The 14,564-nt window shown below is 37.1% G+C and overlaps 1 protein-coding gene across 1 annotated transcript in view; it reads left to right on the top strand.

The window, feature by feature from the left end:
• Positions 1 to 14,084, top strand: part of LOC131854147 (mucin-2) — a 35,747-nt gene extending 21,663 nt beyond the window's left edge. Inside the window, exons 2-11 of the mRNA XM_059205280.1 lie at positions 3,925 to 3,990; positions 4,719 to 4,934; positions 5,372 to 5,461; positions 6,171 to 6,395; positions 6,742 to 6,948; positions 8,579 to 9,335; positions 10,981 to 11,402; positions 11,486 to 11,605; positions 11,678 to 11,872; positions 11,959 to 14,084. Of these exons, the coding sequence (XP_059061263.1) occupies positions 3,925 to 3,990; positions 4,719 to 4,934; positions 5,372 to 5,461; positions 6,171 to 6,395; positions 6,742 to 6,948; positions 8,579 to 9,335; positions 10,981 to 11,402; positions 11,486 to 11,605; positions 11,678 to 11,872; positions 11,959 to 12,992 (3,332 nt within the window). The 3' untranslated portion in view covers positions 12,993 to 14,084. The remainder of the gene's footprint in view (positions 1 to 3,924; positions 3,991 to 4,718; positions 4,935 to 5,371; positions 5,462 to 6,170; positions 6,396 to 6,741; positions 6,949 to 8,578; positions 9,336 to 10,980; positions 11,403 to 11,485; positions 11,606 to 11,677; positions 11,873 to 11,958) is intronic.
• Positions 14,085 to 14,564: the final 480 nt, after the last annotated feature.

Genomic DNA, 14,564 nt, shown 5'->3' with positions numbered 1-14,564 from the left:
AAAGAACTGGCCGGTTTGAAAAATATATTAATACAAAAAACTTGACGTCCATATGCGTATAATTGATTATTTTTTTTATATTTGATATGATTGAAAATATAAATACTATAAATAAATTCGTGTAAGAATGTTGCATAAAAAGCACAATACAAAAAAATTACAGAAAAATACTTTTGGAAAAAGTATTTTATAGAAATAGAAATAATCTTTATTCAAATAAACTCATTACAAGCACTTTTGAATTGTCATATTTTGATTCTACCACTCATTCGGAATGCAGATTCATCACAAGGAGAATGAGCAAGAAACTTGTGTGTTCTCTTTAATAGATGTTTTTTTATATAAATAATTACAGTGTAAAAAGTAAAGAGGCATGCGATAATCAACATAGAAATCGCTACGCACTCATTATTATTGTTATCAGATAATATTGTCAGTGCTATGGATTTTAAGTTTTTATTTTTACGTACAATTTTATAGTAAGCTTTTTTACAAAGGAAGTATTTTATATGACATGTAAATCTTTTTTCAGGCAGATTTATAACATACTCTGGTGTTTTGTTGTAAAACCTTACGCAATTGCCATAAAACGAATTAATAACTTTGGCTAAACGACATTTAGGTAAAATCATCAAATGACTTTATCACTGGCTGCTAGGTGGTAAAAATGGTTGATATTTTATTTTATATAGCTACAGCACTAACCTGCTATAATTACTAACTTTATGTGATTATTTGTCAGTTTTTTATAATAACCCTGTACAATTTACACTGCATCATCTAGTCTCAAGTTAAACAGAGCTTGTGTTATGAGTACTAGACTGATATAAATACATATATGATTTACTTTTGTAAATATGTATATACAGCAAACAGTCAGTTACAAACAATCATAGTAATGGATACAAATGTACTGTGCGAGGAATTGAATCAACGACCATCAGTAGCAAAGCGATTGGCTAAACCGCTACACCACTGTACCAAAGTTGTAGGCATAGTTTGTGTTTCAGTTCAGTAACATTAACTAAAGATTTTAGATCGCTTATCTAATAATTTTAATTGGATTAGTCTTGATAATTTTACTTTAACTGGGATACGCTTCTCTCCTACTAACGTAACAAGTTATTGTTAATTAATTACAGGCTGCAAATTAAAAATAATAAAGTAACTAAATATTCTCACGACATAAATCTCTAAAGTGGTTTTTTAATATATTTAATTCTTAAACATTTAGACGGTCTCGGTGGTCTAACGGTTAAGCACACGGCTTTACTTCCGATAGTCGCAGGTTTGATTCCTCGCATGGTACAAACATTTGTATTCATGAGTATGATTGTTTGTATCGGTCTGGGTGTTTTCTATGTATAATATGTATGTATTTACAAATTAACACGTATTTGTATCAGTTATCTAGTACCCATAACACAAGCTTTAGCTAGCTTAACTTGGGTCTCTAGATGGCGCTATGTGAATTGTCCTGATTGTTTTCTATGTATATAAACAAAAAAATTGTCTAGTACCCATAACACAAGCTCTGCTTACCGTGGGACTAGATGGCGCTGTGTTAATTGTCCAGGGTTTATTTATTTATTTATTTTTAGTATCAGAATTCAATATCTGATTTAAATAAATAATTAAATGCAATATAATAACACATTACAACTCCATAAGTTTTTTTAAACGAAATTTACAAAAAATATATTATACAAAACTTACTTCCAATTTATTAAAATACTAGCTATACACGCGACTTCGTCGGCGTGGAATTTACCTTGATTTTTCTAAATTAAAGGTAGCCTAAGTTACTCCTTATGCATAAGCTACCTGCCAATAAAAGTCCCGTCAAAATCAGACCAGCCATTTCAGACATTAGCCAGAACAAACAGACAGACAGACAAAAATTGGAAAAAATGTCATTTTGGTGTATGTACCGTATTTATATTCATATGCATGTAGTAAAAGATGGTTATTTCAATATTACAAACAGACACTCCAATTTTATTTATATGTATACATATATTAAATTAAATTATTATAACTGAAATAAATTACTTTCATACTAATTTACAACGGCATCATCAACAACTGCGTTCACATTTTTATCTTTTATCTTTTATCTTTGCAACTTCCAAGTTCGTTTGGTATTATCCTAAAGTAACACTGGGTGATGTTGGTGTAATAATACTTAATGCATTTATATTCATCATTGCCTTGCCTTTATCCCATTATTTGTGGTCGGCGCAGTATGTCATTCTCTTCCACTGCTCTCTATCGGTCGTCATATCTGAACATACTCTTCTTTTATTCATATCATCTTTCACACAATCCATCCATCTTTTCTTAGGGCGTCCCCTCCCTTTACATCCATCCACATTCATATTATACACTTTCCATAAGACATGGTCCTCGTTCCACCGCATAACAGCGTAATCTGTTACCTCGCAACTTTTCTATAACTGACTCACATATACATTTATATTATTTTGTTTATTTCCGCTACCATTAGCATGTGTGAGACCACATATATTCAGTACGGAAACCTGACCACCGCTACCAGGAACGTTACAACTAGAGTTGCCAGATCCTTTTCAGCTTATAAGGGACAAATGCTTAAATAGGCAAAAAAAATATGGTAATTTAGTTACCCGGGACAAATAAAAAACAAAATGATATAGTAACATTCTTTACTTTTTTTAAACATTTTTGGAAGAACAACTCAACTTTATTGCCAAATTTACACTCAGCCCGAGTGGGCAGGGAAGTGAGCAGCGCGAGAGTGTAAACACGAGTGGAAACACTTCCCATGCCATTGGCGCTGCCACTCGCGCTGCCCGGCGCTCCCTCGATTGTCGGTTTTTCGTGCGCGAGTCAAAGGACTGGCAGCGCGAGTGGCAGCGTGTTTTTACATTCAGCCCTCTCGCTCAGTTGTCGCCCGGCAATATTTCCGGCAGCGCGAGTGGCAGGGGAAGCGGCTGAATGTAAACGTAGCATAACATATTTCGTTTTAACATATGTATAAAAATCAATACAATTATAATCGTTATTAAAAAGGGTCCTTAACTCGCTTTTTATTAAATTACGGGTACAAACGTTGCCTGTTTGAGTATTTTTTGTGTTCTGATGAATTGTTCGACATGATGCCTACGGCTACCTTTTACCATCGCACCGCTCGCCATCGACAGGGAATTCATCTCCACACGCTGGAACCTAAGTGGTCTCGGACAGTGCGGTTTCAGAGGAGCTTCCTCCCGCGTACACTTAGATTGTGGAATGAACTACCTGCCGAGGTTTTCTCAAGGGGTTTTTCAAGAAGGGTATTTTAAGGTTTCTTAAGGGTCGGCAACGCGTATGTGACACCCCTGGTGTTTCAGGCGTCCATAGGCTACGGTAACCGTTTACCATCAGATGGACCGTATGCTTATTTGCCACCTAAGTGGTATAAAAAATTAAGGTTTCTTAAGGGTCGGCAACGCGTATGTGACACCCCTGGTGTTTCATCGTCCATAGGCTACAGTAACCGTTTACCGATAGATGGGCCGTATGCTTGGTTGCCACCTAAGTGGTATAAAAAAAAATATTGTCTAGCGTAGATCAATCGATTTAACAATAAAAAAATAGAGCACGTTTCTAATACGGGACAGAGTCAGTCCTGCTGGGACATTTTAAACTAAACCTAAAATACGGGTCGTCCCGGGAAATAAGGGACGTCTAGCAACTCTAGTTCCAACCTTCTATTGGTGATCAAATTCCGCCCGTTGTTGAATCTACATTCATATTGCGACACGTGTTCCGCCTCCGGCATCATCAGGCATTGAAGAGTATGATATAGCTTGAAAGCCTAGTGTTGACTATTTGGCGGTGAAACTGAACAAACTTGCTCTCTTTGTAACGACTTCTTGATTTGATTTGATTATGGTATTTCAGGAGTGCACAAAAATGGACCTTCTGCCCGGATGTACAATCGTGGCGACCGCAGCATCAATACATACGGTCAGTCTTATTATTAACTAGCGACCTTTCGGACTACTCTAATGCTCTTGGCTGCAGCTGGCCTTTACAGCTTCACCGGACGATAGGGGGCGAGTGCAGATGGCACTCCAAACCAAGGAAGGACTTATGGAGCGGCTGAAGGCCAACTCCCGCCTGACGGATACGACTTTAGTCTGAGGGCACCACTAGGGGTTCGAACCTCGGCTCAGGCAGTCGTAATTTCGATCCCCGTTTGAATTGGACGGGGAATCGATGTGAGGGGAGTAGCGACCTGTACATATAAATAAAATAGAAGAGTCCGTTTCATAACATACATATCTACTTAAATATATTTAACTAGCTGTGCCCGCGAATTCGTTCGCATGGTTATCAAAAGCATTATTGCGATTATCTTTATTTTCCCAGTTTTTGCAACAATTTTCACTGATGCTTCGCTTCTATTGGTCGTATCGTAATGTTATATAGCTTAAAGCCTTCCTCGATAAATGGTCTATCTAAAACTAAAAGAATTATTCAATTCGAACCAATAGTTCCTGAGATTAACGCGTTCAAACAAACAAACTCCTCAGCTTCATAATATTAGTATAGATATAACCATATAAGTTTCTTGCTTCCTCTTCTTGTGATGAGACAGCTTTCCGAATTTCGGGTAGATTAAAAAAAACTGTGACAATTCAAAAGAAATTTAAGTTTGTTTTAAAAAAATATTTCTATACTATTCATTGCAGGGTCACTTCACCTGCCTCCCGGGTGCATGTACGAAGGGCGGTGGTTCACTGAGGGTGCGGTGGTGACAACCCACGAGGCGTGTTTGAGTTGCACGTGTGCTAAGGGTGCGCTCTCGTGCCGCCGTCGAGCATGCGCCGCTCTACCTGACCCACCCCCACACCGGTGCCACATCCTCCATCGTAAAGGATCTTGCTGTCCAGAACTACATTGTCCTGGTGAGAATTCTTTAATATAATAATGTCAAATACCTAAATGTCAACTAAAGTTGGTAATTCGTTTTATGGCAATTGCGTAAGGTTGTTGTAAACAAAATACCAGAGTCTGTTATAAATTTGCCTGAAAAAAGATTCAAATGTCATATCAAATACTTCCTTTGACGATTTTAATGGTGACGCCACGGAATGTTCGAGAAGGAGTGCAGAATTGTATATAAAATAGAATCGATGTTCTGTGCCTGACGTTAGAAATTTGAAATTTGAAATTTTATTTTTAAATTATATTAATTATTGTCGAATACAATCAACATAGAAACCGCTACGCACTTAATCTCTGTTCAATCAGATAACATTGTCAGCGCTATGAATTTTAAGTTAGATATTTTCTACAAAAACATTATTATCGTTTGTAATGTATTATAATGTATGTTTTAAAGATGGAATTACTTCAATGGAACATGGCGCATCAGCCAGATTGGAGGTAGAAGATTTCTCCGACATCGCCACACCAGCCTCTGTTATTCACGGTAAATTTAATATCTTTAATAGCTTAACTCAAGTTAAGCTAGAGCTTGTGTTGGGGAGGTCCCTTCGATGGGAACCATACCGGTGGTGTTGGTGAATGCTTGCGTATCCCATGGCCACGGCGATTATGTCGAGGAGGAACAGTCGTCAGGTTTTTAGCAGGTAGGAGTCCGGCAGTATCCATTCGTCCCTAAGCGGATGGTTCTCCATGATGGATTTTCCTGACGTGAAAAAAAAAAAAAAAAGAGCTTGTGTTGGGTACTAGACAACTGATACAAATACATAGATATATTTTTTCGTAAATATATGAATATTATAGACTAGCTGTACCCGAGACTTCGTCTGCGTGGAATTTAACTTTAATTTTCTAAAATCATATATTTTTTCTAAAATAAAAGTAGCCTAAGTTAATCCTTATTACCTCAGCTACCTGCTAATAAAAGTCCCGTCAAAATCGGTTCAGCCATTTCAGAGATTAATCGGAACAAACAGACAGACAGACAAAAATTTTAAAAATGTTACATTGGTGTATGTATCGTATTTATATTCATATGCATGTAGTAAAAAACGGTTATTTCAATATTACAACCAGACACTTCAATTTCATTTATATGTATAGATTGAAAATCTACTATAAACTTTTCTTTTCGATAAATGAATTTCATTTTATCACCATTAATTACAGCTGATTGTTGTTTTGAGCATTTCCAGCTTGCGTGGAAGGTGGTAGTGTATACTCCGCGGGGTCTGCAATGAGCTCGAGCACAGCTTGCGAGCAGTGCTTCTGTTTGGGCGGGGGGCGGCGATGCGTGCGACCTCGCTGCCTGCCGCCCCCACCCGGGTGCAGGGCGCGGCCAGCCCCGGGAGCCTGCTGCCCGCAGAAGTACTACTGCAATCATATCAGTACTAAACCTCCTGAACAGATGAATATCCATGGTAAGTTTACAATATGGAAGTTAATCTAGACACGCGTGATAAAGCCGAGTTTCAAGTAAGATAACTGGCGAGCAGCACCGTGTGTATACACGAACCATTTGGATCCACTTTTGACCCCCTCATAACTCACTATACTGGACATTACATGATTATTGACTTTACGATTTTTAATTAATGGTTATTTATCTATAATTTTTAAACAATAATATTTTGCATGCCGTTGCTGTGGTTTGCCACAGCATACATGACAGTTTAATTATCATCATTTATACATTGTTTTTGAGCAAATAAATAATTATTATTATAAAACTTGATTGATTTATCAGTCATTTCATAATGATTACAGATTGCAAAGTAGCAGGAGAATGGATTTCCGAAGGAGAGAGGGCAATTGTAGCTGAAATTAAGAGCAATTGCACGCAGTGCTTCTGTCTTCGTGGTTCGGTTCGCTGTCAGCCTCTTGCTTGCGCACCACCTCTCCTCGGCTGCAAGCCATTACTGCGGCCAGGACAGTGCTGCCCTCATCAATATTACTGTGATCACAAAGAACATGGTAAGTGACCTGTATCTACAATTTGTAGAATGAATAATAATAATATGAGGACAATACACAGCGCCATCTAGTCCCAAGCTAAGCATAGGTTATAGGTACCTAAACTACTAATATAAATACATAAACGTTTTTCAGAAATACATACATAATATTGTTTTAAGGAATCAAATATCCTCACCGTTGCTTCTCGATACATTTATGAAAATATCATGTATGCCAGGAAGAATATAGACAATTTCAAAAGAGTTAGTGATTACACTAATAAAAGCTTACGTAATAATAGCAAACTGATTTTACCTAAATGTCGTTTAACTAAAGTTAGAAATAGAAATAGAAATAATCTTTATTCAAATAAACTCATTACAAGCACTTTTGAATAGTCATATTTTGATTCTACCACTCATTCGGAATGCAGACTCATCACAAGAAGAATGAGCAAGAAACTTGTGTGTTGCTCTTTTGAATAGATGTTTTTTTATATAAATAATTACAGTGTAACAAGTAAGAGGCATGCGATAATCAACATAGAAATCGCTACGCACTCATTATTAGTGTAATCAGATAATATTGTCAGTGCTATGTATTTCAAATTTTTCTACAAAAACATTATTATCGTTAACGAATTCTTCAATTTTATAGTAAGCTTTTTTGCAAAGGAAGTGTTTTATTTGACATTTAAACCGATGTCTACGTCATAGTAGATTTATGCATGCATCTCAGCCCGATCGGTTTAAAATTGACAAACTTTCATACAAACTTTCATCGCCTATTTTATACCTTTGGGGGTAGAATTAATCGAAATCCTTTCTTATCGTGCTTTCCTACGTCATAACATCTACCTGCATGCCAAATTTCAGCCCGATCAGTGGTTTGGGCTGTACGTTGATAGATCACAGTAATATAATATTTGCTCAATAAAATAATATTACTAAAGTTTTTTATACTTCGTAATCCGTATAAAAGGTAGGCCTTTATTATATACGTGAGGGTATATAGGTTTATTATATTCATTGGGGTATTTATATTTTAAAACTGTAATATTCTTGCAGTTTCGAATATATGAATTTGAAATTCTATATATATATATAATCTTAATTTATAATACTTCATATTTACGAATTAACTTAATAAATATAATAATGACGAATTAGGCTTTGAAGCCGGCTACCGCAAGGGAAACTCCAAGTAGCGCCTGCGACTTGTGACACGGGTGTAGGTTTAAAAGGCCCTTTTAGAATGCATTAACATTCATCTTCACCACTTGCAGCTTCCCCCCAGGCCAAACTAAGACCGGGATAAACTCATTTCTAATACAATTCACTTTAGTATCCAAAACACAACCGGCACGCTCTGCGCTCGTCGGCTGAATGCCGCGGCTCACGCAACGAAAGAGGATTATTCAACTACCGACCTCCGTATTTATAGACCGAAGTCAGTGTAGTAGGCCGGTCTATTAATACTAGATGGCGCTATTTATAACATTTGTAATAATCTTTACATTGGATACTTCATTAGTACTAAACACAAACTACCTTCTTTTAATATATTTTTATAAGATCGAATTTTTTCTTCAATATTGATGCGAACTCTAACAATAGTAATAATTACTAATGTATATCATATATTTCAGGTCTCGTTACACCGTACGTATCAATGCCATTGGATAATAGCTTGATTTCAGTCAGAAGTAACGATCGCTCGTTTCATAATAAATTTACTGATCAGGAAACTACAACAAAAATTATGTCCACGAGCACTAACGCGGCTAAAACTTCTGTGTCGAATACAAACCCAAATACTACTACAACAACTAAAGTAAAAAGAAAGACTAATGATCCACCTGTAGTAAAATCTCAGAAACTTATTGAAAATGTTAAAACATCGACAACACTATCACCGACTACGGCCACCGGAAATGATGAAGAAAATAATATTACAACAGAAAATATTTCAACAGAACAACCCCCGGAAACAATAAAAATCACGATCAATGGAACGATAAACTGCACTGCAGAGTTATCATCTACATCTCTTCCTCTAAATATTACAATGAATAACACAAACAAGATCGAACTTGAAGCTCAACCTCGGATACCGATTATCAACAAAATTGATATCGAAGCTCAAACTTTCTCTCCTAATGACATTATTACTGATAGAAATCTTAATGGAGATTTTGATGAGAATGAATCTTTCGTTATTAATGTAACTAGTTCTTTGATGACAAATATGAGTAATTCCACGCCAAGACCGTCCATGGCCACCTTTACTAAAACAGTCCAACCAACAGATGCAACTGATATTTTAAACAGTTCAAAAAAGATTAAAGGCGAATATGATTATGACTATACAGAACCTACTTTACCACCTTCATTACCTAATTTAAAGTAAGTAATTTTTTTTATAAAGTATAATGAGCTGAATGCTACTTGAGGTAACGCGGTAGCCACCTATAAACAGGATCCGTAACACAGTTATTATAAAATTAAATGTTGATATTCATGGACCCTGCGTATATCACACTCCTTAGTCTGCCTTTCTTGAGGACTAAGTTTCTACTCTGCCATACGTAACTGCAAAGACAATACTGATCTTTCCCAATCATCATAAAACACAACCTAATTTGCAAAGTAAATTTCTTTATAATTATGTAGATAGTTTCCTGTGTGTGTGTGTGTGTGTGTGTGTGTGTGGTGTGTGTGTGTGTGTGTGTGTGTGTGTGTGTGTGTGTGTGTGTGTGTGTGTGTGTGTGTGTGTGTGTGTGTGTGTGTGTGTGTGTGTGTGTGTGTGTGTGTGTGTGTGTGTGTGTGTGTGTGTGTGTGTGTGTGTGTGTGTGTGTGTGTGTGTGTGTGTGTGTGTGTGTGTGTGTGTGTGTGTGTGTGTGTGTGTGTGTGTGTGTGTGTGTGTGTGTGTGTGTGTGTGTGTGTGTGTGTGTGTGTGTGTGTGTGTGTGTGTGTTGTGTGTGTGTGTGTGTGTGTGTGTGTGTGTGTGTGTGTGTGTGTGTGTGTGTGTGTGTGTGTGTGTGTGTGTGTGTGTGTGTGTGTGTGTGTGTGTGTGTGTGTGTGTGTGTGTGTGTGTGTGTGTGTGTGTGTGTGTGTGTGTGTGTGTGTGTGTGTGTGTGTGTGTGTGTGTGTGTGTGTGTGTGTGTGTGTGTGTGTGTGTGTGTGAGTGTGTGTGTGTGTGTGGGTGTGTGTGTGTGTGTGTGTGTGTGTGTGTGTGTGTGTGTGTGTGTGTGTGTGTGTGTGTGTGTGTGTGTGTGTGTGTGTGTGTGTGTGTGTGTGTGTGTGTGTGTGTGTGTGTGTGTGTGTGTGTGTGTGTGTGTGTGTGTGTGTGTGTGTGTGTGTGTGTGTGTGTGTGTGTGTGTGTGTGTGTGTGTGTGTGTGTGTGAGTGTGAGTGTGTGTGTGTGGGTGTGTGTGTGTGTGTGTGTGTGTGTGTGTGTGTGTGTGTGTGTGTGTGTGTGTGTGTGTGTGTGTGTGTGTGTGTGTGTGTGTGTGTGTGCTCTGTGTGTGTGTGTGTGTGTGTGCAGGTGGAGCGGCTGCGCGGGCAGCACGCGTGCACTGTGTGTGTGTGTGTGTGTGTGGTATTGTGTGTGTGTGTGTGTGTGTGTGTGTGTGTGTGTGTGTGTGTGTGTGTGTGTGTGTGTGTGTGTGTGTGTGTGTGTGTGTGTGTGTGTGTGTGTGTGTGTGTGTGTGTGTGTGTGTGTGTGTGTGTGTGTGTGTGTGTGTGTGTGTGTGTGTGTGTGTGTGTGTGTGTGTGTGTGTGTGTGTGTGTGTGTGTGTGTGTGTGTGTGTGTGTGTGTGTGTGTGTGTGTGTGTGTGTGTGTGTGTGTGTGTGTGTGTGTGTGTGTGTGTGTGTGTGTGTGTGTGTGTGTGTGTGTGTGTGTGTGTGTGTGTGTGTGTGTGTGTGTGTGTGTGTGTGTGTGTGTGTGTGTGTGTGTGTGTGTGTGTGTGTGTGTGTGTGTGTGTGTGTGTGTGTTGTTAAAAAATTTTGTGTATTGTGTTGTTACAGTAATAATTAGGATCACTTTTCAGAATCATACCATTTGTGGCAGCCGATGCGGTAGTTGATGATGACATATCGCCAAAGGAACCTTTAACATATCCTATTCTTGAGAGGGAAGACAAGTACCCTGTTTATTACCCCACGATTGAATCTAAAGAAACACCCTTTGCGACTAGACGCGAAGATGTATATAAACCAACAAAACATCCAATATTTGTGTCTGGTAAAGTAGAATCACAGTATCCGTCAGTATCTCATGGCGTAGATTTGCAGAATACTGGATATACTAGTTTACACAATGATTTAGGTACAACGCATAATTACACAGTATCTATGTCAATAGGAGATGCTAATGTTGATAAATCGGCACTTAAAACATCTAGCACAAGTTCCACTTTTGATGTGCAAATACCAGAAGAAAATTTATTTTCACCTCCAGTAGAAACCGAAGGTTAGTAAAGATCTTTACATTTTCTATATGTGATAATACAATACGTAAGAAAGATTTTGAAAGCTCAATTTAACAATTTTCAGGTGGATTTATACCAAAAGGGCCTGGTATTATTGATGAATATTATGCGGTATACCCAAGTACTCCCTCAGGACCGGCAGTTCCACATCTCACAACATCTATGCAGATAGATATTAATAGAGGTACCTTTGATCCAGAAAGACATAAACACTATCATTAAAGTACATGTATGCTAATATTTTATTTTATTATAGGTGAATGTATATCTGGAGATGGTCGTCATATACCAGAAGGGAATTCAATATCTTTGGCATGTTCTATATGTACCTGCTCCTGGGGAGAACTGAATTGTTCTCCGCGACCATGTTTAACTCCTCCAGGGTGTAAAAGGAAGCCTGCTGTTACTAATAATGCAGATCTATGTTGCGGCGAATTAATTTGTAATAAGGGTAAATATTTCTATATATCGTAATTCCTATTTTTTTTATATAAATATAATGGTACGGTCTACTAAATAACATAAATTCTTTTTTAGATAACAACGTCTTAACAACACCAATAACCAATATATCGTCAAACATAAACATAATTGAAGGGAGTAACCTTAACAATAGCGATACATCGCTTCAAAACAATACGGAGCCGAATGGAACTTTAACTTTTCCAAATCATATCACACAGATAGCAGATAATAGTACTAGTATACCTGAAATCGATTCAATACCCACGGATGTTGTCAATAAAGTGCCAATTGCAAAGAATGAGACAGTAAAATTCCACTTAACAACCACCACAATTTCTTCGACACCATTAGAAAAATTGCCTACTGATTCAAATACGATAACAACGATAACGAATATACATAAAGAGTTGAATAACACTAAAACTAGTTCGCAAGAATATGAAGACGAAGAAGAAGATGACGAAGGATTTTCATTTGGCAGCGTTTTAAAACTCTTGTTGAGCGATAGCTACGAAACAACTACAGTTGCGCAGCACACGAAGAAGCCTGTAAGTGTACAAATAAGTACTTATACCACGCAAAAAGTATCAACGACAACACCGTTAACAACTACTACAAAACGCGTATCAACGAAACCTACTTTAGCTCCATTCATTCCAATGCCACCACATATTCCGTATGTACCACCAAAGAAATCGTTTCCTCTAAACACAGTTAATAGAATTGATCATTTAGTTCTTGGAGAGGCAACAGCTATTAAAAGAACAACATCGCGCCCTGCCACTGTCTCTTTTCAGCCGACATTTAAGCCACTCAAGCCTGTAAACAGAAGATCGACCACGCCGAGGCCTATTACGACAAGATACATGGAAACTAGTACACGTAAAAAAGAACAGCCATCTGTTCAGTATACACCGGAATCTGCGGAAATTTCTAGACCACATGCGCCTAACCTTTTGCCAGTAGGACCGGGATTAAAATTGGCTGGCTGTAATATTTATGGGAGAATGTACCGCGTGGGAAGGATCATAGCAGAGTTATCGACGCCATGTCAAGAATGCTGGTGTACAGAGCTAGGTGTTCAGTGTAAGCCACTCAACTGTTGAAAGAGAAGAAACATTTGGCACTGCAACAATAACTGATGAACATTAGTTGCTTTTACACGACATATTCTTTTTACATCCTAAAGGATAAGAAAGCTGACGCGCAGAACAGTGAGGCATTGCATTCATCCTTTCGCATTGTTCACGCATGTTTTCACCCTTTCATTCATGTTTCGGCGTATGATTCATATCATTACATTTACTTTTAAAACTTTAATTTTTATAATGCATATTTTATTTTCCAGTGACACGTTTCAAATTTGCATCAATAACTTTATGATTTCCTTTTTCCCATAGTCAGATATCCGCCATTTTGCATATCTAAATAATATACATATAGTTGAGCTGAGTTTCTTGTCAGTTCTTCTCACCTCTAAATCATTTCGAACTGACGGTAATTTGACATATCATAACAGTCTGTAATAGATGAAATGAATGATCTACATTACAATTACCTACATGAATAAAGAGATTTTGAAAAGATAAGTTAAAAAAGAAACCGCTAATGCACACACGATTGAAGAACGTAAGATTGCACGAGTCGAGACTCTCTCGTTCTGGTTCTATATTTACATGTACATTCTTTCTTGCGTAAAAGCCTATTGGCGCATGAGAGAGCATGCGTAGTGGCAGCTAATGGAGTTTTAAATTCAGATGTTTCGGTTCTTGTTGCATTAACATTTGAGTTGTATATTTTTGTCCATTGCCGTGCATGCCTGACTATGTAATATTTAAAACGCATTTATTGTACAGTTATGTGTTAAGTGAGCGTGTGTTTGTAGTATGTTAGGTAAATAAGTGTTGAATGTGGAATGTAATAACGATGATTTATCTGGAGGGACAAAATATAAATCCACAGCAGTGATCTCAAATCGAAATAGTACCGATAAAGCTTATACATTGAAAAAAAATCGTTACTAAGTAACTATTGTTATAGATGTTAATAGTTAAAATCTACTTATATTAAATATTCGTCACATCATTAAATTATCTACTTGCCTCATGTATAAGTTTATCGTTATTGAATTATCTTAAGACAATCCTATCTTAGACTTTTGATAAGTATTTTAGTTTTAATATTTGTAATTAGGTAAAAGGAATAAATTATTATAAAATTTTGACAAATAATTTTCTTTTTTTATATAATTTATATGATAAACTACACTAACTAGTTTATTATATAAGTTATAGTGACCTTATGGTAATGGATAATGTAAGTCCTGTCTGTCGACAGGAATAGCGCGACAGATGGACATGTTATCCATCTCCAAATCCCATTCAAATAGTGTAGTAAGTGTACTATAGGAATATATGTCTCTAATCCAGACACAGGTTATTCAACAAACTGCCAGAGTCTATACTCAATTTGCCAGAAAAAAGATTCAAATGACTTATAAAATAGCTTCTTTGTAAAAAAAGCTTATTATAACATTGAAGAATTTATAAATGATAATAATGTTTTATAACAAATATCTAACTTAAAATTTATAGAGCTGATAATGTTATCTGATTGAACGTAAGAATGCCAGACATACGTCATTTTAGTAAACGTGAAAGTTCTTGTATGTGTGTCCC

This window comes from Achroia grisella, unplaced genomic scaffold (genome assembly GCF_030625045.1).
Source record: "Achroia grisella isolate CSIRO2021 unplaced genomic scaffold, CSIRO_AGI_Agris_v1 utg970, whole genome shotgun sequence".
In the NCBI taxonomy this organism is placed as follows: Eukaryota; Metazoa; Arthropoda; class Insecta; order Lepidoptera; family Pyralidae; genus Achroia; species Achroia grisella.
The sequence above is the reverse complement of the archived record's forward strand: the minus strand, read 5'-3'. Positions and strand labels throughout refer to the sequence as shown.